Here is a 27,299-nt window from a genome sequence, read left to right as displayed (position 1 = left end):
TAGCTCCGGAAGGCTGTATCTCCAGGAAGTTGCATTTGGAGGGTGGAAACAGCTGATAAGCAGGGAGTAATCTTATTTTTCACTGTGCACTTTTTGATTTTGAATGATGTGTCTAGTTAAAGGGGTTTCCCTGGTGGCTCAGTGGAAAAGAATCTGTCTGCCAATGCAAGAGACGCAGGTTCAATCCTTGGGTCAGGAAGATCCCATGGAGAAGGAAATGGCAGCCCACTCCAGTATTCTTGTTCAAGACAATTAGAATATTTTAAAAGACTACTTTATTTTTGGTGAAAAGATACTGAACCCAGGCAACCCTGGTTCTAACCTCATCTCTGCCACTGGATAAATCTGAATAATAATCAAATTTATCTTCAGTTTCTTCATCCATTAGATGAGTACAGGAATAGCTGTGCTATTGTCCTCACAGGGTCAAACAAGCATTTTTTTTTCCCCCTAAAAACATATGGGATTTATTAAGAAAAAAAATCTAGACAGTGGAAAGGAGGAAAGACTGAAAGACTGAGAAAGAGCACTCACATGTGTATGTACGTGAGTGTGTGTGTCTGTGTAAAATAAAATGAGGGTGGTGGTGAAGGAATCCCTCCCAGTCCTAAGTTCTGTGAATAAAGGGGAGGCACGATGCTGCAGCCCTGGTGACCCTGGTCAGTCTGGCAGTAAAGGAACCACTAGACTGAAGACACATGGAGGGCAGGGTCAGTTCTATCTATTCACTGTTGTATCATCAAGACCTAATTAGAGGGCTTAGCAATCAGAAAATACTTGTTGCAGATAGAAAAGCAGAGCTTGCTATATGCCAACCAAGGATGGGGGGGCGGGGGTTGGTGAGGGAGAGGAAGAAGAGAACAAGGGAAGGAAGTGGAAATCTGAGAAAAAGAGAATCAAGGCTGATGGGAAGGCGAAAGCATCTATCTGGTGAGTTAAACTGCTGAAATGTCAACACCAGTAGCTGAGTTGGGGCAGGTGTCAGGGCTGGGACAGTGCTGGGGAAAGATGGCCCAGGCTTTTGAGGTTACAGGAGTCTAAGAAAGTCTTAAAAGAGCATTTTGTAACATGTGAGCCACTCAGCATACTCTGCATTACTAATATAATAACTGAATATCCATAGCACGTCTGCCCGCTCTGGACACCTGAGGCCCTTGCAAAAAGCAGCATGGCCTTGAGAGAATTAATTGGCATTTCCAGGCTAAAAAAGAGATTTAAATAGTCCAGTAGACATCTGTGGCCAGAATAACATGAAACACCAGGATGAAAGCTTTCAGCAAAGCCTTTGCATTTCCCCCTCTATCACCATTACACACCCACAGGAAGCGGTCTCACAGCTCTTGAAGCTTAAGAACATTTACAGAGGTAAGAAAATGGCCAGGAGCAAGGCAGCCCCCTCTGCAACTGGTGGAGATAAGTACGGTGATAATTGGTAGAGGCTGGTGGTGGTTGGTGGTGCTGCCCTATTGCTATTTTCCATGTAGAGGAGATCAGCTGCAGGGAAGCTGCAGGGTCTGTGGTGTTGTGGGGGCAGTGAAGTTTGCAAATCTCTGTCTCAGGAGTTCATCACTCCCAACTTAGCAAGCCTAACTATTTTGGTCAGAAAACAAAGCATTCCTTGGAGAAGTTATTTTTCAAAAGTAGAACTGTGAGTAGGGGACACCCCCCAGGATTTTTCTTAGTTTTTAAGGCAAAGGATGGAGGGGCAAGAATCTCTTTGGTTTTCTACATATCAAAGATCCTATATCCTGGAAACTCTGCCTTGGGTTCAGTTCACAACGTCCCCAGTCACAGGCTGTCAGCCCTGTGTTTCTCTTTGACAGTCTCTAGGGAGTCTGCTGGCTTTCCCATCACAGTCATCAGTATCTGAAGGATAGGAAATATGTCTACCTGAGATCTGAACACCCCAGCAGAGGAAACCTTGATTCTCACACTGTCCCACTGGGGTGGGAGTTTGGGTAAGAAACAGACCACATACATGATCCAGAAATCCCACAATTGGACATATATCCAGACAAAACTATAATTTAAAAGACACATGTTCGTAGTGGCACTATTCACAACAACCAAGACATGGAAGCAACCTAAATGTCCATCGACTGATGAATCAATGAAGAAGATGATAATAATAATAATTAATAAAGAAGCTGAATATTATTCAACTATAAAAAAAAGAATGAATAATGCCATTTGCAGCAACAAGGATGCAGTTAGAGGTTATCATACTAAGTGAAATAAGTCAGAAAGAGAAAGACAACTACCATATGATATCACTTATATGTGGAATCTAAAATACAGCACAAATGAACCTATCTACAAGACAGAAACAGACTCACAGACACAGAGAACAGACCTGTGGTTGTGGCAGGGGAGTGGGGAAAAGGAGAGGGATACACAAGGAATTTGGGGTTACTATATGCCAACTACTGCCTTACATTTAGAATAGATAAACAACCAAGTCCTACTGTATGGCACAGGAAACTATATCCAGTCTCCTGGGATAAACCATAATGGAAAAGAATATAAAAAAGAATGTATATATGTGTATAACTGAGTCACTTTGATATACAGCAGAAATTAACACAACAATGTAAATCAACAATACCCCACTCAATAAAATTAGCAACCATTATTTTAACTGAAAACTTTTGTAGTCTATTATTGCTCAAAACAATTTTAAAGGGATGGGTGGAGTACTGATATTCATACAACTGACAATTTTCTCCTACAATCAGAGCTCACTAATTTGGGTTTCAGTGAAAAAAAGAAAAGAAACAGAACACATGCATACATGTGTGTATGTGGGCATGCATGTGTGTACTCATTTGCGTGTGTTAGGAGGGGGATTCCTTGGTGGCTCAGAGGGTGAAGAATCTGCCTGTAATGCAGGAGACCCCAGTTTGGTCCCTGAGTCAGGAAGATCAGGAAACTGTGACTGTGTACCTGTTATCCTGAGTGATAGGCACTTTCTCCCAGAAACAAGAGGAAATCACAGCAGCAGTGTCTGCCCAGGTAGATAAACCACTGCATTTCCAACAGCTTTGTTTCCTGTTGGGGCTGGGGTACCTATCATTTCATTTCGCTTGGAAGTATAACCAATACTTTAATGTGACTTCTTTGGGAAAAAGTTTTGAGTTCCAAGCAAACCACTTACACACTCTCAATACACAGCCATGTGTGGGTCAGGACTACTGTGATTGTCTCAACTCTATCAAGGCATCTAACTCAGTCATAGCCACATAATCATCAATACTTCATTAATTCAATTAGATATAATAAAGGGCCCTCTTTTTGTGACTTAATAAGTCTCCCTATGTCTATGAATAATAGTAGACCAACTCTCCTTAGCTTAGCCAGGATGGTCTTGGTTTTAAAATGAATCCAGGGATCTCCTCACTCCTAGGCAAACCAAGATATGACTTGAAGAGAGTAATCCAGTGTAGGTTGGAGTTTTATGCTCCAAGGCTCAGACAGTAAAGAATCAGCCTGCAAAGTGGGGAGACTTGGGTTTAGTCCATGGGTAGGGAAGATCCCCTGGAGAATGAAATGGCAACCTACTCCAGTATTTTTGCCTGGAGAATCCCATGAAGAGAGGAGCCTGGCAGGCTATAGTCCACGGGGTTGCAAGGAGTTGGACACGACTGAGCAATTAACATACATATACACTCCTGTCTAGGAATACAAAGGCTGCTCAAGCATTTCAAGCCCCTGCATCTGCCCAAGGGGCATGGTCTGGGCAGCTGTTCCCTGAGAAGAGGTTAGAGTAACAGGCAGAGGCCTCAATGCCTGTGCTCTGGATCGCCGCTCACCAGGGCAGGCAGCTGGATTCCACTTTACAGTGTTGTCTTCACCACTCTTGCTTGAGTCCACTGTGTGGTTAGGGTAAAACCGGTTCATTCCCCAGGCCTTCGGTAAGCACTTGACTCATGCTTTTCTTGGAGCATTCACTCAGCCGCCCTGCCCAGAGGTACCTCCTGTCCTCTTGCTTCTCACATGCCTCCCCATGTGACAGGAGAAAATAAACTGGACTCGTGGGAGGAGGCACTGGCATGTGATCCGGAAGCTCCGGATGAACGCTCATCCTTTTCCCCAGGGGATGTGGGGGAGAAGGGCCTGTTTTATCCAGAGGGTCTGGATGTGTCTGAATAAGTTCACTCTGGAACATTAGAGAATGTTTAAACCTGTGCCAGAAATAGAAATCAAGAGCATGGATTGCACTGTGTGAGCCTGCTTGGGGCCCTAAACCCATTCAGGACTAATCAAACATCCTGACCTTAAGTCAGTCCAGTTTTTCGACCTTGGCATTGTTGATAGTTGAGGGGTGCTGTCTGGTTCATTGTAAGATGCTTAGCAGCCTCTCTGGTCTTGTCCCACGAGATGCCAGTAGCACACTTTCCAGTTGTTACAATAAAAAATATTTTGAGACACTGCTAAATGTCCCCTGGGGAAATAATCACTCCTGGTTGAAAACCTCTGAGTTAGAACAGTCCAAGTGTCCCTTGTGTCCCATCTTCCTGGACCTTCGTTGCGTAAGCAGCATGTTTTGATGCACATTGCATGAAAAACTGGTTTCCCAGGATGTTCATAGTTTTTCCACAGAGAAAACACTCTATGCCCAAGTAAATTTGGAGAATTCTGTGTTCCATGGTCCATCATGTTGAGGAACTGCTGCGTGACATTATAATAAATCTTTCCCTTTATGGAGAGTCAAAATATGTTAGGATATTAGAAGCTCTAAAAAGTCTGACAATAAGGAAACCTGTTCAACTCTGTTTGACAAAACAGTAGATGCTTGGCCACAGTTCCTTAGTAGCTGCTGCTGCTGAGTCGCTTCAGTCGTGTCTGACTCTGTGCGTCCCCATAGACGGCAGCCCACCAGGCTCCGCCGTCCCTGGGATTCTCCAGGCAAGAACACTAGAGTGGGTTGTCATTTCCTTCTCCAATGCATGAAAGTGAAAAGTGAAAGTGAAGTCGCTCAGTCGTGTCCGACTCTGTGTGACCCCATGGACTGCAGCCTACCAGGCTCCTCCGTCCATGGGATTTTGCAGGCAAGAGCACTGGAGTGGGCTGCCATTGTCTTCTCCATCCTTAATAGCAATTTCCTTTAAAAGCTCCTTTTTTTTTTTCCTTTGTGTTTTTCCTAAATGCCTGGGCAGTTTTATCATCTTGAGCCTTGTTCAGATTTCATGGAAACTGGTGGCAGCCGACCTAAATTACTGCAGAAGTTGCAAGGACATGAAAAAATTTTCTTCAATTCTTGGAATAGAGAATTTGGTCAATATTTCCGGGGATTGGAGATAGGGGTCATTATAACTGGCAAGGGTGTGTTGGCTGTAGAAACAGGTCCAGTGTCTGCTAGGTAACTGTCACTTTAGCGGTTTGCTGTCTGAATAGCCAGGTGTGGAAGAGTCTTTGAAGAGGTAAAATATCCCTGAGCAGACTCAGGGCACCAGGATCAGGCTTACTCAGTTTCTATTCTGAGCAAGAGATGCCATCATCTTAAATACTATGTTCTTGTTGCTAAGGAAACCAGATAAGTGTGTTGCCAACACAATATTCAATCTTTTCAAGATTAAAGCACCTTGTTCCAGCTAGAGAGCAGATGGGAAAGTCATAGGTGTGAGCCATATTTCTCATTACCTAACTTAGGCCAGGTGATGGATGAAGTGAGACAGTTTCTGGTATATGGCAAGAAGATAAAATTTGTAGCTGTTAAAAAAAATTTGTAGCTCTTGGCAACTATTTGCTAAATCAATGAAGATAAGGATTTAATCCTGACTTCCAGCTACATTTTTGCAGTAATTTTCTTTGTCAATGTATTGAAGGCAGACAGAGTACAAAGTTCGGGAAGTCAGTTACAGAACAGAAAATGGCTGTATTTTAGTTGGCCTGTTTCTTTTGGTTATTCTTATTAAATATCTCAAGAATATAATAAGTATATAAAGAATAATATACCACACTCTATGTACTGATCATATAGCTTAAAAATGACACATTACAAATATACCAGAAGTTGCTTGTGCATTCTTGCCCTCTTCCTGTTTAATCTCATAGAAATGTCTCACATACTTGTCACCTCCACGTATAAAGGAATCATTAGATACTAAACCTACCATTTGTTTTGAGTGATCAGCGACACATGCACTCTGTCATGTCCAATTCTTTTGCGATCCCATGGACTGCGATCCCAGGCTCCTCTGTCCATGGGATTCTTCAGGAAAGAATACTGGAGTGGGTTGTCATTTCCTTCTCCAGGGGATCTTCCCTACCCAGTGATCAAACTCGCATCTTCTGCGTCTCCTGAGTTGGCGGGCAGATTCTTTACCCACTGAGCCACCTAGGAAGCTTTATCAGCAACATAGGACCATTAAATATAGAGTATCTCTGGGAGCCCCCTATTCTAGGGTAAAGTCTTTCTCTTGAGATTCAGGTTAGTTCTTCTTCCAATCCCAGACCATAACGAAAAGGGAAAACAAGGGAAGTCAAGTCAAAGAGTATGAGTGGCTGCTCTGCAAATGCTGACTTCCTTACTTAAGCCTTCTTCCATTCATTAATTCAAAAGATTTACTGAGTGCCTATTTTGTGCCTGGCATCGTGCTAGGTGCTGAGGGTAAGAAGAAACAGTTTTAGTAAGGGAGGAGAGACAAGATGAATAAAAATAAAAGTTACAGCTTGGTAAATACAGATGAGGTGGGGGATGAGCAGGTTTGGGAAATAAAATGATAAAGATATGTTACATTTCAGATAAAGTAGGTCCTTGACTCCCCTGAGGCCTCACTGTAAAGGTGCATTTGAACAAAAACCCAGAGGAGATAGAGGGATGGGGTGGGTGGGGTGAATAGACTTTCCATCAGAGGGAACAGACAGTGCAAAGGCCTTGAGACAGCGGCCTGCTTGAAGTGAAAAGTGAAAGTGCAAGTCGCTCAGTCATGTCTGACTCTTTGCAACCCCATAAACTTTATAATCCATGAAATTCTCCAAGCCAGAATACTGGAGTGGGTAGCCTTTCCCTTCTCCAGGGATCTTCCCAACCCAGGGATCCCACATTGCAGGTGGATTCTTTATCAAATGAGCTATTAGGGAAGGCATGTTCCAAATCCAGCAAGGAGGCCAGTAGAGTGAGCAAGGGTTGAGTGGAAATGTGTGGCAGGAGATGAGGTCAGAGTAGGTCTCTGTGTGTGCACATGCATGTAGACCACTGTAGACAAAGAAGGTGGCTTCTTCTCTGAGTGAGTTGGAGCCACTGGAAGGTTTAGAACAGAAAACTGACATGATCTGTCTTAGGTGTGTTAACAGGATTATTATGGCTGCTATATCGAGAACCACAGGAGGATAAGAGTGAAGACAGTGTGACCAAGAGGCAGATGACTGTGAGAATCCCGGTGAGAGATGGTGAAGACAGGAAGGAGTGAAAAGTCATTGAATTCTGGATATATTTTGGTATGAAACTAACAGAATTTCCTGACAGGTTGTGATGTGTGGGAAGAAGAGGGGTCAAGGATAATCTCAAAGCTTTGGAACAGTTGGCTCTGGATGCCCTACATGGGTGTTGTACAGTGGATGGAGTGGCTAAAATGCTTCCGCACCCACAGTTCCACCTGGAGGGAGGACCCTGATCTTCTTGTGTCCCACATGTAGACCACACTGAAGCCCTGGGACCAGCCACCCACTCAGATATAATGCTGGTTATTGCCACATGTGACCACAAAGGTAAAAAGTTCTCAAAGCATTTACGGTGAACCCTTCTCTTTATATAACCATAAGACCACTTGGGTTTGAAGAAACCTTAAAGATCATTTTTGTAAGACTCTGTTGGTTGTCAAAAACATATAAGCTCTCTATAATTAAAAAATAGTAGTGATCAAAGACCTAGGAACAGGTTAAAAATGTAAAGCTGTCAGCATTCAGTTCAGCTCAGTCGCTCAACTCTTTGTAAGACCATGGACTGCATGCAGCACACCAGGCTTCCCTGTCCATCACCAACTCCCAGAGTTTACTCAAACTCATGTCCATTAAGTTGGTGATGCCATCCAGCCACCTCATACTCTGTCGTCCCCTTCTCCTCCTGCCTTCAATCTTTCCCAACACCAGGGTCTTTTCCCAATGAGTCAGTTCTTCACATCAGGTGGCCAAAGTATTGGAGTTTCAGCTTCAGCACCAGTTCTTCCAATGAATATTCAGGACTGATTTCCTTTAGGATTGGCTGGTTTGATCTCCTTGCAGTCCAAGGGACTCTCAAGAGTCTTCTCTAACACCACAGTTCAAAAGCATCAATACTTCAGTGCTCAGCTCTCTTTATAGTCCAACTCTCACATCCATACATGACTACTGGAAAAACCATAGCTTTGACCAGATGGACCTTTGTTGGCAAAGTAAGGTCTCTGCTTTTTAACATCATGCCTAAGTTGGTCATAGCTTTTCTTCCAAGGAGCAAGTGTCTTTTAATTTCATGGCTGCAGTCACCATCTGCAGTGATTTTGAAGCCCCCCAAAATAAAGTCTGTTGTTGTTTTCACTGTTTCCCCACCTATTTGCCATGAAGTGATGGGACCGGATGCCATGATCTTAGTTTTCTGAATGTTGAGCTTTAAGCCTACTTTTTCACTCTCCTCTTTTACTTTCATCAAGAGGCTCTTTAGTTCTTCTTCACTCTCTGCCCTAAGGGTGGTGTACTCTGCATATCTATGGTTATTGATATTTCTCCCAGCAATCTTGATTCCAACTTGTGTTTCATCCAGCCTGGCATTTCTCATGATGTACTCTGAATATGTTAAATAAACAGGGTGACAATATACAGCCTTGACTTACTCCTCCTTTACTGATTTGGAATCAGTCTGTTGTTCCATATCTGGTTCTGTTGCTTCTTGACCTGCATATAGATTTCTCAGGAGGCAGGTCAGGTGGTCTGGTATTCCCATCTCTTTAAAAATTTTCCACAATTTGCACGTGAGAGCCTTTCTGTGTCCCCTATTTCTTGTTTGTAATGAATAGACTCCAGCCTCCATCACCTTCCCTGGGTCCCAAAGATTAGATTCAAACAGTTGCTAATTAGGGAAGAGAGGGGGTGCAGAGATAAGGGAGAAACAGCAAAGAAACAATAGCACAGCTTTGGGGCAGGGCCCTTTCTCCACCTCTAGTTATACACATAACAATATCTTTGAGCTCTTTACAGAACTAAAACCCCAACAAGTGGAAGATATTAGCATTCTTCATTCCAGAGATCACAGTTTGATAGCCTCAAGAAACTAATCAGAAGACCGCCTGAGGCCAGATTAATGGAACTATAGAAGCTTATCAGGAGACCACCTGAGACCATATTAAAGGAGTGCAGACCCTGCACACATCCTGATCCTTATCAGCAACTTGAACCATTATTATAAAGAGTTGCTCAATCACATCGGACTCTTTGAGACTCCATGGACTGTATAGCCTGCCAGGCTCCTCTGACTATGAAATTCTCCAGTCAAGAATACTGGAGTGGGTTTCCTTCTCCAGGGGATCTTCCCAATCCAGGGATCGAACCAAGGTCTCCTGCATGGTAGGTAGACTGTTTATCATCTGAGCCACAGAGAAGCCATTGCTATAAAACTCCTCACAAATCCTTCAGGGTTGGGATTTTTCAAAGCACAATCTTGCTGTGTCCCCTTTTGTCTGCCAAAGCAATGAAATGATTTCTTTTCTACTTCACCCAAAACTCTGTCTCTCAGATTTGATTCAGCACTGGTGCACAGAGGCCTTTTCAGCATTAGTGGCCTCTCTACTGTGTTGGCACATGGCTCCAATTCACTTTCTGTGGCCTCCAGTTCAAATTTTCAAGGAATCTAGGTTGACTGATTTAACTACCATAGCCCATTCTGGGTACCAGCTTCCCTGGTGGCTCAGATGGTAAAGAAGCTGCCTGCAATGTGGGAGACCTGGGTTCAATCCCTGAGTTATGAAGACTCCCCTGAAGAATGGCTACCCACTCCAGTATTCTGGCCTGGAGAATGCCACGGACAGAGGAGCCTGGTGGGCTACAGTCGGTGGGGTTGCAAAGAGTTGGACACGATAAAGCCAGTAACACACATAAACAAAAAAAGTGGCAGGATGAGGATTAAAATCACAGAATCAGAGCCAATGTAAATTCAAAATAACCCTTCCCAGTTACACTATGATTGAGAAACCAATCATTTTCAAACATTTCTCTTATTCCTCCTTAAAACACAAAATTAACTGTTTAAATTTCAATCATTATCCTATTCTCAAGCACAGCACTCGCAAAGCAATGAAAATGTTTCAACTAAAGAAAACAAAGAGGAAAAGATAACCTGAGGAGTCTAGACACAAGTAGGAACCACTTTTACTCACATCACTCTTCCTGTAATAGATAGCGGTACAACCAAAACTGCCTTAAATCAGAGTCCCACCATGGGAAGGCTGTGGCTATTATCTGGGTAATTCAAGGCTATGACCAAGTCTGATGCTTCTGAGAAGACAAAGCTTCCACAGAAACCTGTACGACTCCAGCCCCCAAACCACTGCTAACTAACTCACAGTTGCATTCTCTGGTTCCTCAGCAAGTGGCTAAAGAACACTATGCTCAGTTAGGAGCTTCAAATTTCATGCAATTCAGTATCTTACTTGCTCTAACCCTCTGTATCCAATTGGACATTTGGATACAGGCAGTCAGATTATAGACACACAATTATCCAACTCATTTCTGCAAGAATAAAGCTCTCTTTGCTTGGCAGAAGGCTGCCAAATAATTATTCAGAGTGTGAAAAAAAATGAGAGGAGCAGGGTAAGGGGAAATAAAAGAATTGAGACTTGGCCCAAAATGGAAACAACTTCCCCTTTCCAAATTCTGCATTGTGGGAGCTCTACTGAAACATGCTTTGGCCCTATGATCCACAAGGCTGCCATTAATACCTATTATCTAATAAGGCAGGTGTCATATTTCATACAAATTAGCAGAACCCAAGTCAAGCTAATATACTGAATTGCTAATTTAGAAATTTCAAAAAATTGAACTACTTAACATATTATCTAAATGTCTTTTGATGGTGCTCTCTTTCTAAAATGAAAGGATACCTATATGTATGGCTCCTGATTTCTGAGCTTAGACTCAGCACTAAGCACCTTTTATGGTCAGGCCCATAGTTCAGGAAACTTCTCATTCCCCTCCCCTCACTTTAAAACATTTATTAATATTACAGTCACCTTTGTTTTCAGGTGCCATGCACACCCTCTTCTGGTCAGTTCAAAGAAAAACCGGTCACTGTTAGGAAAGGAACTCTGTCAGTAGTACAAATTTTGACCCCAAAACGGAACTATTACAATACATATGAAAGGATTTGTGATTCTTCTTTCTCTTTGTGATCATTAAAAATTGTTTTCATCATGAAAATTAGAGAACCTCCTATTTTCTAACAGATGAGTTTTCAGATTCCCCTTACTTAATTGCAATGTAATGACAAGATCTAGGACAACTCCAGGCAAGAGGTGATCAGGTGAGGCCCAGTAAATTCAGTCTCTGGGGCCATCAGTTCAGTCCTGGCACATGGCACCCTGCAGGACACGTAACAATGAGGGGAAGCACTGCGGAGTATGCACACGTTGAGCATCTGGTGCTGACATACAAGACATAGTGAAGAAAAGCACAGACTTGATTGGGACTTGATTAACACACTACAATGTATAAAACAGATAACTAGTAAGAGCCTGCTATAGCACAGAGAACTCTACTCATCCTGCTGTTACAAATACTCCTATTACTGAAACAAGTCTGTGTGCCCGCCGCATAGTGAGGCCAAACGATACCAAAACATTGGAGTCTGGAACAGAGAAAAGTTTACTGAAGGCCATGCAAGGAGATGAGTAGATCATGCCTTAAAAACCCCAAACTCCCCAAAAAGCTTTCAGCAAAGCCCTTTTCTAGGAAAGGTGAGTGAGGGATGTGGTTAGTTGTTGCAAACTTGTGTCAGAATCTTTGTTCTTGAGATCTGGTCACGGACAGGGAATGATGTTCCTGTAAACCTCTACTAAATCTCTGTTCTGACAAGAAAGGGCAAGACTCCCAGGCACAACTTTCACACCCTGAGGACTTTGTCCTGGCTAAAAGGAGGCAGATCTCAGTTGGCAGCTGGCTACCTCAGGGCCAGATCCCCAGAACCTGTCCAGCAGTAGCTAACGGAACCAGGCGCCCAGGATCCAGCCGACCCTCATGCTCCTTAGGCCACCTGAACAGTGGGGGCCAGGACTCGTGGTCTGCACAAAGGCAAGGATTGGGCAGAGGTTCACTGCTGCCTCAAAGCCTGGGCCTGGTCAGTTGGTGGCCTTGGCGAGGGCCCTAGAGCCCTGCAGGACACAGCCCTCTGTCTGTTCCCCGGGTCCCACTGCTCACCCAGTGGCCCAAGGCTGGGTGAGCTGGAGGGCCCCAAGCAAAAGGCCAGGATATACTTCTTACCTTACTCTCTGTGCAACAACTACCTCTCCACAGACCGACTAACGGTTACTCACTGACAGGCGGTTACCTGGGGGAGGGTCCCACTGCAGCACTGACCAATGGCTGAGTAGGGCCACTATCGGTCTTTCATTGACAGTTGATCCCTTGGGGGAGGGGCCCACTGGGGCGATGACCAATGTCTGAACAAGACCACCAGGCGTTCCAGGGTAACTGATGCCTGCTAATGAGGTGCAAGGTAACGGGAGCACACCAGGGTAATGGGTGCACAGTTGGACATGACTGAGAGACTTCACTTTCACTTTTCCTAACACTAAGATAGTAAGATGGTCTCTGGAGAGATTGTTAGACCCATGATACAGATCACACTAATCATCCAAAACAGAGATTTTTACTAACGACTTCGTCTTGCAAATTTCATAACCTTCTTTGGACTAACCCAGGAGAGCACTAAGGGATACCGTAAGCTGAACTCTCATTTTCCCTATCCTACATGTTGGGAAAGTCATAAATTCCTTAAGCACCTATTCTGAAATGACAAGATTACCTTTCAATAATCATTTTATTAGTTACAGAAGAATCTCCACTAGTATTTACATAGTGCAAAAAAGCTGTTATTACCCTCTAAAATGTGATATAACAATCATCCTTCATACAGCAAGAGAACAAGATGAAAATCCCTTCATGTTATAATTCACAATAATTTTGCTAGCTTTTAATTAGAGCATTACAGTTAAGACATTAAATTATAAAGTCATGTGGTATATTTAGAAATTAAATTACAAAATAATACAAATCCTTCTAAAGTGTGATGTGCCAACAAAGGTTTAAATTTTTATCATTAATTAGGATTCAGACTTCAGATTAGGCAAACAGTTTGGTTGATTTGGGGAAGTGTGTAAAGTTTGGAAGGAACAAGGCAGGAGGAAGATAATAAATTACTTCACAAAAATTTTTTAAACATCAAAAAAAGAAAAAGTGTTTAAACGGATAAGTTAATGTTCTACCTTGTTGGCACAACATACAGAAAATACTTAAATGACAGTTTTATTTTTAAGCAAACAGCAGCTTTACAAACAGTAATACTTCTTTATACATATATTAAAGTAACAATGTGTTAGGATTGAACAGTTTTATGTTAGAGTTGAAAAAATGAATGTGGAGTTCACTACTCATTTGCACACTGTAACTCCCACCCCACCCACCTCCCCCAGCTTATTAAGAAATCAGGCAAGTACATTATTTGGATATTAATTTCTCAATATTTAAACTATGTGAATTCCTTTTGACTAATTCTTTTCCAAATACTGGAAGCATATAAAATACCATCTCTGCAAAAATGACCTCCAGTCAAAGCCTTTAAAAACTTTTCAATGTATAACACACATTTTCCCCCCATCTTTAGTCAAAAGAAATATATTACATCATTTACAAACATATTTAAACCAAGAGTTAAGCTAATATGAACATTTTGTCTTTTGAGAAGTAATCTTCACAGCAAACAAACCTACTGAAGCAGAAATCTAATTGTGGGAGTGCAATTCATACTTGAATTCATATACTTATGTACTGAAATAGAAATCTAGTATTATTGCCAGTAAAACAATCTCTACACACAAAGAAAAAAATCACTATGGTTTTTATTTCTCGTGATGATAAACCCTTACTCTTACCATTAGATCTCTCTAGATCTCCAAAGAGTCACTCACCCAGATCCAGAAAAAAAAACCTTTCCTAATTTCACACCTCCGCCGGCATACAATATACACACATGCCAGAATTTATCTAAAGGAAATGAATTATAAAGACATTATCAATAATTACCTAAGCATACATCCTACATAGTAGCATTTCCTTTAATAAATTTTGGGTTGTCCTCTATAGGTCAACTATCTCATATAAAAAATGCTGTGGTCCCTTGGTTTGCTTTGCTGGCAGAAGATACTGCACATGCAAGAGCATTTATCAAACACATAATTGAACACTTCTAAAGTCTATAGCAAAATTCAAAGCTACTGGTGTTCTGAAGATTTCCTCAACTTCCCTTTTGATACAAATGTCAAAAATCTAAAATGACAATTATCATTCAGTAGAGGTATAAAATATAAGAAACCTTTGAAAAGTCATTCATTATTTTAAGATCAAGAGTTATCTGAATCACTGACAGAAAGCAAAGGAAATTTACACCATTAAAAAGTATGAAAAGTTTTCAATTTACTTTTAAGACTGTCAGTAATTCAAAATCTCTATCATTTCTTTAAATCAACGAACACTTCCAAATGTACAGAGACACTAAGATCTGCCACATATAAATCCATGATTACCACTTGAGAGGCTTCATTCCTTACATGCTACATTCCTTTAAGTACTGGACACTTTGTGCCTAAGAAGTCTACGCTGAAGAACAGTTTAGACAGGACACTACAGTAATGTCCCCTTTTAGCACACTAATAAAGTTGTTAGACTGACATTTCCTACACAGCAATGCTCGTAAACTTTCACAATTCACAAACAAATAAGTCATCAACCAAGAATCTGGTTTCACCAGTAATTAAATGTCAGGATTATAAAAAATCAATATCAGAACAGTAGTCCCAATGCTTCAGTAAAGAATCTGCCCAATTCACCTCGGTGAAGCAAAACTCTCTGCCCCATAAAACCTGGACAAGGAAAACACCCCTTCCTCTTCAGTTCTGTGCCTGCTTATGGGAGTTGAAAGTGTAAAGGTGGCATGCATCTGTGTGTATGTATGCACGCACACACATATTGGCCAACTGTTAAGTGGTTGGAGGGAAGACAGAAAAAAGGTAATTCCTAATTCTCCCACCATCATAAACCTGCAAAGGTTACTACCAGGTGGTGACTGATTAGTAAAACATTTAGCTCATTAACTTTAATTTCTCCCAAGAGTTTAAACATCCCATAAGAAGGGCAGAGATAAACAATGATCTAGAATTAATACCTGCGGCCTACCTACGAACTCTAAAATCTAACAGTTTCGGCACAATTAGAACAACTTTCTCTTTTCTTCAAAACTTCTTCTTCCAAGCCTTGATTATCAGGATACATGTTACAACTGCATACAGTTTCTTTTCCTGACTCCCATCAGTAACTATGGTCAGTGTTATATATCAGGTGCTCAAGGTTAGGGACAAAGTAGTTTTCTTAAAAGGCGCACTGATTTTTCACTCTGGACAAGTCTGAATACTCAATCAAATCCATATCTCAAGTCCAGAGAATCCCAAATCAGAAGCATGCAAGAGAACACACTAGTTAAGACTTTGTTTCTGGATAATTTACATGTAAGTGCTGTAGTCATACAACTGGTTACAGTTATTCACCTGTCAAAGTTTGCCTAATTTTATGCAAATACAACTATGTACAAGAGCATTCCTGAGGTAATTAAGAAGCGAATGTGAACCAGAAACCAGAAGGTCCTCTAAGGGGCAACTTCTCACTATTTAAACATCTATCACTTTCCACAAATAAGGCCAGCTCTCATCTGTCATGGTAGTTCCCTTGCCAGCCTAAGTATTGGAGGCTCTACTTAGCCAACCAACTTTAATCAATTATAATGATCAGTGACTACTGAAATACGCATTTGTGAACTGAATACAAGTTGCATCAATTTTTAACACAAATCACTCTGTGAACTTAGTTATTTACCCTCAGCCATTTTTTAAGTTTTCTAACTCTACCTCCAGGTTTCTTTTATTTTAAAGAAACCAAAACAACTTTTTGGTCAGACAATTAAGAGTATAGGAGGTGTTGTATTGAAGCAAACATTGGTAATTGCTCCTGTCCTTAGAACCTCAATCTTTAGCTTTCAAAATTACTAAATAGGCATTTTAAAATTACTTTCTTTAAAACCTGGTCTTCTTTTAAAATCATTATTGTCCATAAAAAAGCTGAAACAATTCCAAATTTTCCACACAGTTTTTAGAAAGACACAGATGCTAATTAACACCTAAGCCATGGATCACAAAACAAGTAAAAGAAGGCTAAAAAATATTTTTCAGGAATTAAATACATATATTAAATACTAGACAGTGTAAAATGTTGAGATGAAGCATGAAAGATAATGGCTGTAACCCTTATGTAGTTAGAGACAGACAGCTGACGTTTCCTGAGTTATAGATTTGGGGGTGTGTAATCAGAATCAGAGAGCTCCTTGTTCAGCGAGCTGCAGTTGCTGGGCTTCTGCTGTTCCTGGCTTGCTTGGTGATCAGTAGTCCAGGCCTCGCTATCCATCCCCGGCTCTAGCACCTCAGCCGCCTCCGCTTCCTCTTCCCCACTTTGCTCTGCATTATCTTCCTCAGAACCATTAAGGGTTTTTCCAAGCTGAAGAGTTTCCATCGTTCTCTGGGTCTCAGAGACCCAAGACTCAATTCTACTATTGAGCTGTACTTCTACAGAAATGGGTTCGTGAGCGTAATCTTCCTCCTCCTCCTCCTCTTCATCATCCTCTTCTTCAAGCATGCCAGGGACAAGAGTGCTGGTGGTGCTGGTGATGGAGGAATTCAAAAGGTCCCGGCAACTGCCATCCAAAGAGCCAGTCTCTGTACTCTGCTGTGAGGCCCATTCCAGGTCGTCTGGCTTCACGTCCTCTTTGTCGCCCACTGCTGACTTTCCAGGGTTTGGAGCTGAGGTAGCGCTGCCTGCAGTCACTAATGACGCCTGCTTACCAACAGGGGCTGTGTCCAATGGGAGTTTATTTGGTTTTTCAGATGTGCTGTGCTTACAAGAAACTTCTCTCTCGTTTTCTGATGTTTCTAGCCCATCTGAAGTTTCCACCATGTTTCTCCAATTTGTTTCTGCAAATATCAAACAGATTTTTTAAAAACCAGAACACTGTTTCAGAATCATGCAACTTTTACAAGTGGGAAGAACAGGCTACAGAAATCTGTTGGCTCACTAACTGAAAAAACTAAAAACTTAGCTTATTCTAGTACTACTTTAAATGTTATAAATGGAAAACAGCACTCAAAAAAATTTTTTAAAATCAGTACATTTAACATGAAGAAACAAAGAGGCCAAATAAATATACTAATACTTCAGAATGCAGACGATTCAATAGTACCAGAAGCTCACTGACTCTCATATATAAAACCCATGTATTCACAAAATCAATGAACTGCCTAACTTTTTTTGGCCCTAAAGTGTCCTGGGCTCAAGGATCCACAAGTCACAGATGGCAGAGCCAAAATGCCCATTAGAAATGCTCTGATTAAAAAAAAGAAAAGAAAGTTCTGATTTGACAGGTTTATATTGTACTCGTTTAGCAAGTTATCTAAGAGCTGTCTCTTGGCCTGTAATGGAACTTGTGTTTCCATTTATAAGCAAAGAACCCATGCACGCATTTCTAACATCTGTGAAAATGTGTTTTATAATCTATGTATGTTGCTTGGCTTACCAAGTGACCCTGGAGCCAAAAAAATAATGTTACTGTTTCATACAGTGGTGATAGTCTGTATTATTTTTAACAACAGGTAGTCAGTTTACAGCAAAAATGTATTAGGAATCAGGAGATGAAAAGCAAGTCTCGCACATACTTTTTTGTGTTTTACTTTTTCCATTTAATTTTTTATCACTGAGATATAACTGACATAAAACGTAACAGCTTCAGGTGCACAACATAATGATTCAGTATTTGCACGTACTGAGAAATGATCACTAGCAGTCTAGTCAACATCCATCCCCATTCGGAATTACAACTTTTTTTTCTTAAGATCTACCCTCTTAGCAACTTTCAAATATGCAGTACAATATTATTATTATAGTCACAATGCTGTACATTAGATCCCCGTGCCTTATTTATTTTATAACTGGAAGGTGGTAATTTTTTAACCTCCTTCATCCATTTCACCCACCCCTAGTCCCCATGCTTCTGGCATCCACCCATCTGTTCTATCTATGTGCTTGGGGAGTTTCTTTTTCAAGATTCCACATGAAAATGAAATCATATGGTATGTCTTTCTCTGACTTATTTCACTAATGCCCTCAAGGCTCATCCTTGTTATCATAAATGGCAAGATTTCATTCTTTTTAATGGCTAAATAATATCCCAGTGTATGTGGCACACCCCCCCACACACCCCAAATCTTTATCCACCAATCTTCTTTATCTCTTTAATTACCGATGGATAGTTGCTTCCATCTTAGTTACTATAACTCTGTAATAAACATGGAGGTGAATACCTCTTTTTGAGCTAGTGTTTTTGTTTTCTTCAGATAAATACCCAGAAGCAGAAGTGCTGGATCATATGATAGTTCTCATCTTCATATTCTGAGGAACCTCCATATTGTCTTCCTTAGCGGCTGCACCAACTTACATTCCGACCAACAGTGTACAAGGGTTCCCTTTGCTCCACGTCCCTGCAAACACTTGTTATTTATTGCCATTTTGACAACAGCCATTTTAACAAGTTGTGAGATGTTTCACTGTGGATTTGTTTGGGACTTCTCTGATGACTGGTGATGTTAAGCATCTTTTCATGTACCTACTGGTCTTTATTTGGAAAAATGTCTATTCAGATCCTCTGCCCATTCTTAAATCTGATTGTTCTTTGCTATTGAGTTGCATGAGTTCTTTCTATGTTTTGGATATTAACCCCTCATCAGATATATGATTTGCAAATACTTTCTCCTATTCCATAGGTTGCCTTTTCATTTTGTCGATGATTTATTTCCTTTGCTGCAGAGAGCTGTTTGATTTGGTGCAGTCCCACTTACTTATTTTTGCCTTTTCTTCCTTCTATTTGCACTGTAGCTGATATCTTCATTTTATAGGCATAATGATCAAACTGTAGTGATAAAGCAAGTCTCTTCATACAAATATACTTGATTGCCACCTATCAATTATATGTTGCTCAGTTCAGTTCAGTTGCTCAGTCATGTCTGACTCTTTGCGACCCCATGGACTGCAGCACGCCAGGCCTCCCTGTTCATCACCAACTCCCAGAGTGTACTCAAACTCAAGTCCACTGAGTTAGTGATGCCATCCAACCATCTCATCCTGTCGCTACATAACATATTGTGGCCACCTGAAGTTAGGGCACATGGTTTGGGGAAAAAATCTTTCTTTCCTGCAGCTACTTCAAGTATAGAACAGGTCTCTCTACTTGCATTCCTACCTCATGACAAAAAATCTAGCACTCCTTCTCATTCTCAGTTAATAATGTCCTTTTCAGTCTCAAAGCAGAAGAAACTTTACAGTAATCCTTAATTTTCTTTCTCCATTGAACTCATAACTATACCATGTCACTCAAGAGCCAAAAAACTACTAAATTTGGTCACTGCTGCCTTCGTTCAAGCCTTCTTTACCTTGCTGTACATCTACAATATCTAATTGGCTTTGTGAACTGACCACATCACTAACTGGCTTTTTATTACCTTAGTAATCCAAACTCCTTAATTTAGTACATAACCAAGAATTGATGCTCTTGAATTGTGGTGTTGGAGAAGACTCTTGAGAGTCCCATGGACTGCAAGGAGATCCAACCAGTCCATCCTAAAGGAGATCAGTCCTGGGTGTTTACTGGAAGGACTGATGCTAAAGCTGAAACTCCAGTACTTTGGCCACCTCATGCGAAGAGCTGACTCATTGGAAAAGACCCTGATGCTGGGAGGGATTGGGGGCAGGAGGAGAAGGGGACGACAGAGGATGAGATGGCTGGATGGCATCACCAACATGATGGACATGAGTCTGAGTAAACTCCAGGAGTTGGTGATGGACAGGGAGGCCTGGTGTGCTGTGGTTCATGGGGTCGCAAAGAATCGGACACGACTGAGCGACAGAACTGAACTGACTGAAGCCCCTTCATAATCTTCCTTCTGGTCCCATTCATTTTAACCCCCTGTCATGCATTCCAGGTCAAGGTCACTTTGAATTTCCACTGCTCACAGAAGTCACACCCTTTCTGTTTATTATGCTTGACTTTGCATAAGCTGTTCTTTCTATATGAAATGTGCTTTCCTCCTTTCCCCTTCAGAGTCCTACTCAGCTCTGATAACACCCTTGAATGTCATGTTTTTTGTAAAGCCTTTCCTAACTTTCCTAGGAAAGAAGATCACTAACTTGAAGTCCCACAGCACTTTCTGCGTATCTGGTTCAAATGCATTTGTTTTGTGTTTGCTGTTCTACCTCCTCCTCCCTCCTCATTCCCATCCATCTGTGTTCCTAGGTTAGCATGCAGTATGTGCTTGGAAAATAAGCCTTTACAATAAATGAAAATTTCACATATATAATTAATTCTGCAGAAAATAACTTTAAAAAGTAAAAAAATTTACAAAATTTAGGCACACAATTATATTTCCTTCCAACACTTATTTTTCTCTTTCAAAAGCACTGTAAGAATTCACATGGGGTCTCAGAAAAAGCCTCACCTCTCCCCTGACAGTGAGCCAAAGGAACAGGAGAAAGAAAAAGACTGAGTAAGGCTGATCTCTCTGTAGGTTCTGTCTTGGGCATTCTGCTACTAGGTAGGTAAGCTGAAAGCCAGATGGGTCCTTTGGAAAAGAGAGGGAGATATGACCTTGGAAGCAGAGACAAGGGACTCTGTGATTAGCCATCAAGAGACTTATCACAATGATCAAAGATCACTCAGTTCACATATGCAGGGAAGGGCCCGGCTGCCACCTTACAGTAACAGGTGAAGCCTGATCAACACACACAAACACATGACTATGATGGGGAGGAGAAAAGAGCAAGTATGAAAATGCCATCTTTGGATGAGGGGCTGGTGGGTAGGAGGGAGGGAAAAACATAGGCAGTCAAAGCCAGAACAGCACATCTGGAAGTCTACTTTTGAAGAAAGGATTAGGAAGCAATTTAAAGGCAGAGTCATAGATCTCAACAAACCTGGAAATATTACTGATCCAAAGCAAACCTGCTTCTAAACTGCTTATTTTAGCAGAACTTATTCAATACAGCTGTTCTTTTGCTTATGAACCCCTCAGTGCTTTCTGTTTTGTTAGCTGGTTCTTTGTGAAAGTAACTTTTCAACTTTCAAATCACTACTGGGTTTGTCAGAGGATGAGGTATGTATATTTCTCCCTTCAGTTAGTACACAGAGGGAAGCCATCCATCTTTAGATTTTATACAATAAAGGAACACTCAAGTCACTTCAAGAGCTGACAGAAGGAGGTGTGGTGGCAGAGAATGAGCTGGAAACTCAAGACAGACAGAGGCAGTCCTCCCTCATAAGTGGTTATTGAAAACCTACTGTATGGTCCTACTGGGAATTCATTCAACAAAGAGGAAATTCACATCACACTGGCTAAGAATATAGGTTTTACATTGAAACTTATGAGTTGTGTGACAATGGCAGGTTATTTACCTCATTTCATTTTAGCTTTCTAATCTGTAAAATTCTGTACAATATTTCTTATCTCCAAGGACTACTCAGAGGATTAAATGTCTTAATAAACATGAAGAGTTTTAAAAAGTGCCTAATTAGAATTCAGTAAGTGAGCTTTTATTATTATATGTAAAGTGCCCATTACGTGCCAAATTTCTATCTCAAAAAACTTAAGTTTAATTGGGATTTATGTTTGAAACTGTTTCACGTAAGTATGACAGAACTGAGACTCAACTCAGGTGGAAGGAAAACACAAGCAAACAAAACAATTAAGGTGCACACAAAGAACAGTAACACTGGACCATGATAGGAGCCTGCCTTTTTTTTTTCCTTTTTGATAGGAGCCTTTCTATTCCACCAATGTCTAGCAATCCTTTCCCCGCTTCGTTTTTTCTTTACACTGTGGAAATCACAAAAAAACATTTTTGAAATCTTACACAAGGATGGCATGGAAGATACTATTTGTTGTCTGCCCAACGGTGATTCCTCATTTTCCTCCTGCCTAACAGAGCCCCCAAACTTGGGATGGACTTGAGCTCAGTCCCGCAGGAGGAATTAAAATTGTTCTCAGACTATCACAACTATCCCATTCTCCTTTGCCAAATAATCTCTTCCCCACATCTCCCTTGCAGTTAAAAGCAGTGACATGATTGGCTCTGGCCAAATGAAACAAAAGATGAAGCCTTCTGAAAACTGTTTCCTTCACTGATAAGAGCAGCCCACTGCCTGAACATCCTGCTTTCTGACTACGGTTGTGATGACCAAAGCCAACGCAGCTGTTCATGGATAGGAGACGAGATGCACAGGAATAAGAAGTCTCAGGCTGAAAATGGAAAAGAGAAGGAAAGAGCTAGAGATCTTGACAACACAGTGAAATAATTAAACACTCTAACTTTTGAGGCCACATTAGTGGGCTTCACGTCTGTGCCAAATACATCTGATACCAACAGAGTAATTTTGTGCTTTATTCTCAAAGCAAATTATTTATGATTATTTCCATTCATTTTGTTGGCATCCTGGCAAATCAGATCATATACCAGAATCTTTAGTTCAGTTCAGTCAGTTGCTGAGTCATGTCCGACTCTTTGCAACCCCATGAACTGCTGGACGCCAGGCCATCCTGTCCATCACCAACTCCCAGAGCTTGTTCAAATTCAATGTCCACCGAATCGGTGATGTCATTCAACCATATCATCCTTTGTCCCCTTCTCCTCCTGCCTACAATCTTTCCCAGAATCAGGGTCTTTTCAAAAGAGTCAGTTCTTCGAATCAGGCGGCCAAAGTATTAGAGCTTCAGCAGCAGTCCTTCCAATGAGTATTCAGGACTGATTTCCTTTATGACTGACTGGTTTGCAGTCTGACTCCTTGCAGTCCATGGGACTCTCAAGAGTCTTCTCTAACACCACAGTTCAAAAGCATCAATTCTTCGGTGCTCAGCTTTCTTCATGTCCAACTCTCACATCCACATATGACTACTGGAAAAACCATAGCTTTCCTTCCAAGGAGCAAGCGTCTTTTAATTTCATGGCTGCAGTCACCATCTATCTGCAGTGATTATGGAGCCTAAGAAAATAAAGTCTCTCACTGTTTCCATTGTTTCCCTATCTATCTGCCATGAAGTGATGGGACCAGATGCCATGATCTCCATTTTTCGAATGCTGAGTGTTAAGGCAGCTTTTTCATTCTCCTCTTTCACTTTCATCAAGAGGCTCTTTCGTTCCTCTTTGCTTTCTGCCAAAAGGGTGGTGTCATCTGTATATTTGCGGTTACTGATATTTCTCCTGGCAATCTTGATTCCAGGTTGTGCTTTATCCAGTCCAGCATTTCGCATGCTGTGCTCTGCATATAAGTTAAATTAGCAAGGTAACAATATACAGCCTTGATGTACTCCTTTCCCAATCTGGAACCAGTCTGTTGTTCCATGTCCAGTTCTAACCAGTGCTTCTTGACCTATACACCGATTTCTCAGGTGGCAGGTCAGGTGATCTGGTATTTCCATCTCTTTAAGAATTTTCCAGTTTGTTGTGATCCACACAGTCAAAGGCTTTGGTGTAGTCAATAAAGCAGAAGTAGGTGTCTTTCTGGAACTCTCTTGCTTTTTCTATGATCTAATGGATGTTGGCAATTTGATCTCTGGCTTCTCTGCCTTTTCTAAATCCAGCTTGAAAACCTGGGAAGTTCCTGGCTCACGTACTGTTGAAACATGGTTTGCAGAATTTTCAGAATTACTTTGCAAGCATGTGAGATGAGTGCAACTGTGTTGTAGTTTGAATATTCTTTGGCATTGCCTTTCTTTGGGACTGGAAGGAAAACTGACCTTTTCCAGTCCTGTGGCCACTGCTGAGTTTTCCAAATTTGCTGGCATATTGAGCGCAGCACTTTAACAGCATCATTTTTTAGGACCTGAAACAGCTCAGCAGGAATTCCATCACCTCCACTAGCTTTTTTCGTAGTGATGTTTCCTAAAGCCCACTTGACTTTGCATTCCAGGATGTCTGGCTCTAGGTGAGTGATCACACCACTGTGGTTATCTGGGTCATGAAGATCTTTTTTGTACAGTTCTGTATATTCTTGCCATCTTTTCTTAATATCTTCTGCTTCTGTTAGGTCCATACCACTTCTGTCCTTTATTGTGCCTATCTTTGCAGGAAATGTTCCCTTGGTATCTCTAACTTTCTTGAAGAGATCTCTAGTCCTTCCCATTCTATTGTTTTCCTATTTCTTTGCACTGATCACTGAGGAAAGCTTTCTTATCTCTCCTTGCTATTCTCTGGAACTCTGTATATCTTTTCTTTTCTCCTTTGCCTTCAGCTTCTCTGTTCTCAGTTATTTGTAAGGCCTCCTCAGACAACCATTTTGCATTTGTTTTTCTTGGGGATGGCCTTGATCACTGCCTCCTATACAGTGTCACGAACCTTCATTCATCGTTCTTCAGGCACTCAAGTCTATCAGACCTAATCCCCTGAATCTGTCACTTCCACAGTATAATTGTAACTCCTCTTAGAATTCAACCATTAGTTTAGAGAACTTTAGTTTTGAATTAAGCCTTATAGGACCTAGATGAGCCCTCTTCATTTTACTGAAGACAAATCTGAGGCTCAGAAATTAGTCAATTATGGTTAAATGCCCAAGGCAGAGTATGGAAAAATCAAGGCTTCAATATTTGAACATTTTAAATCTGGTACTTTGTTCTTTCATGTGCCCAAATGTGCCCAGATCACTGTCATTTCCCTAAACCCACAGCTTTAGGAATTTACCATGCAGTTTATCTTTGAGACTCGGCACACTGCAGTACAGAGAACTGATCTCATTTACAAAGTTTGCCCTTTATCTTATTTTCAACTAGTATCATTTCAGTTGAAGAAATATGTCTCCCTCTAAGCCAGAATCACCTTTCCCTGGCCAAAAGAGTTTCTAAAAGGTGCACAATAACCTGTTAATTGCCTCTAGTCTGGGGCATCATCAAAGTGTTCCAAACGGTGAATGACCCAGTTTTTTACATGTTAAATTTTAGGTGGCAACAAGCTATTTGGTAAGCTTTCAGGTAAGATTGAAGAGAGAAAGAAGAAGTCACGTTGAAGGAGGTGGCTAAGCTATTTTAAAAAAAGAACTGAGGAAGTGAATCAGAAATGAGATCAAGAAAGTGAGCTAGTATTCTAGTACAAAGTATTATAGAGACAAGGTAAGGCAACTAACTACTAAGATGTAGATTACAGTCAATATTTGTTACCTTAAACCTTATACATAAATGCTGTATTTAGTCTGTATTTCTTTTTGACTACCATCAGATTTAACTCAGGACAAATCTCACATATCTAGGTTTGCTAAGTTTAGACTGAATAATATTTAGGACTTTTGTTTACTTATTAGATACAAAATTTTAATAGTCAAGTATAAAGTATCAGGATCTTTGCTCATGTTTTGCTTCTGAAACAAACCCTCTGACCACTCATTCTTCTTCAGATTTTCACCTACAGAATTTTGTCTTTCATCCATTGCTATTCACCTGTCTCACAAGCCCTAACCTTAATAGTTTTAATTTTTACCTGTATAAACAGATGAGGGCTTAATCACTTCCCAGCCCCAATGTCACATTCTCAAATTATCTGGATAATAGCTTTCTCTACACTGTATTGCAAACTGCAGAAGAATAAGCATGATGTTAGGCTTAATCTCTCCTCTATACCCAGAGGGTGTGGCACAAAGTAGATGTTCAGTAAGTATTTTTATATGAATGACAGTGAATTAAAAAACAGTATAAAGTACTAGAATAAAACTTCCTAGAATTTACTTAGTTATAGGTCAGAAGAATGGTACATTTGGTTTTTTTAAATCCCTTTGGGATTTCTTTTTTTTTCTTTTTAAGATTTTGGAAATGTAACTAATTTCAGGGTCTAACAGAAGCTCTCAGCCCCAAATATTTTCTTAACTTTCAACGGAGGTGTTTAACGCAATTTTTAAACCAAATATGTGAGCAAAATTTGCATAATCAAGAAAATTAAAACAAAAGGTAGTCATGGAAAGTCATTTTTAAAATGACTTTAATCATTAAATTATTTCAAACTTTCAGTCATTTAAAATGGCATATAACAACTTACCATATTCCTTTTCATTCACTTCAGAGATGGGTTCGGAAATCACACTGCAGAAAGAAATGGCACTTGCTGCAGACGGATTCCGAGAATGCCCCATGTGGTGCGGCACCTTCTTCACGTTCTTCAGGGCTTCCTCCGCTTGCTCCTGCTCCATTGCGGCAACCATGTCTTTATATGCTTTCCTGGCTTCCTCAGTGAGTTCTACTAACTTATTAAACAGGCTCTAAAAGAAAAAAGAGAGATTGCCTAGTCCATTTTGTGTTATATTCTTTATTACCATCATTAGCAATAAATATCTCTACTGTTTCAGGGATGGATACACTTTCCATCAGCACAAAATCCAAAGGTATGCAAACCACAGAACTCTATATAAAATATTGTAACTTATTTTCTTTTTTCTCTGTAACTTATTGATTCTCACAAGTCTGAAGCAAATTCTTAATGCAGTACTAGCCACTAAATTATGCACTATATTAAAGTTCTTGCGGAGTTTATTAACTCAACAGAGTTTATTAATTCAACAACTGCACCCTATAGCATCTAGCACTACAGTGGGTAGACAGACTACTGGAACAGCCACTCTGCTCTCAAGGAACCTTCTATATGGCTGAAAGGAGAGGACAGGAGACAATAACGCACAATACCTTAAATACCCAGAGATGTACAAAGTGTTTAGCTTTTGGAGGAAACATCTAGCTGCTAGGTATCAGTGAAGAGTTCATAAAGCAATGTGACACCTGATATATGCCTTGAAAATCTGGCACAGCATTCAGGGGTGGAGACAGTGCATTTTTAGCCAAGCATGCAAAACCATAAACAAAGGCACAGACTTTAATAAAGTTCAAGGCTTATTTGGGGAGCAGTGAAGAATCTTATATGGGTTTGAATATAAGAGAATGGGTGTA

General features: G+C 40.8%; 1 protein-coding gene and 1 long non-coding RNA gene across 2 annotated transcripts in view; one reads left to right on the top strand and one right to left on the bottom strand.

Moving 5' to 3' along the window:
• Positions 1-12,571: 12,571 nt before the first annotated feature.
• Positions 12,572-26,636, top strand: LOC110135945 (uncharacterized). Its single transcript, XR_002313496.2, has 3 exons — positions 12,572-12,679; positions 25,314-25,481; positions 26,422-26,636. It is a non-coding gene; the product is annotated as an uncharacterized lncRNA (long non-coding RNA).
• Positions 12,985-27,299, bottom strand: part of SECISBP2L (SECIS binding protein 2 like) — a 55,232-nt gene continuing 40,917 nt past the window's right edge. Inside the window, exons 17-18 of the mRNA XM_020891339.2 lie at positions 26,398-26,617; positions 12,985-17,255 (exon numbers count right to left, since the gene is read on the bottom strand). Coding sequence (XP_020746998.2) covers positions 16,573-17,255; positions 26,398-26,617 — 903 coding nt within the window. The 3' untranslated portion in view covers positions 12,985-16,572. The remainder of the gene's footprint in view (positions 17,256-26,397; positions 26,618-27,299) is intronic.

Source organism: Odocoileus virginianus, chromosome 6 (assembly GCF_023699985.2).
Source record: "Odocoileus virginianus isolate 20LAN1187 ecotype Illinois chromosome 6, Ovbor_1.2, whole genome shotgun sequence".
NCBI classification, from domain to species: domain Eukaryota; kingdom Metazoa; phylum Chordata; class Mammalia; order Artiodactyla; family Cervidae; genus Odocoileus; species Odocoileus virginianus.
This window is presented reverse-complemented; position numbering and strand designations above follow the sequence as displayed.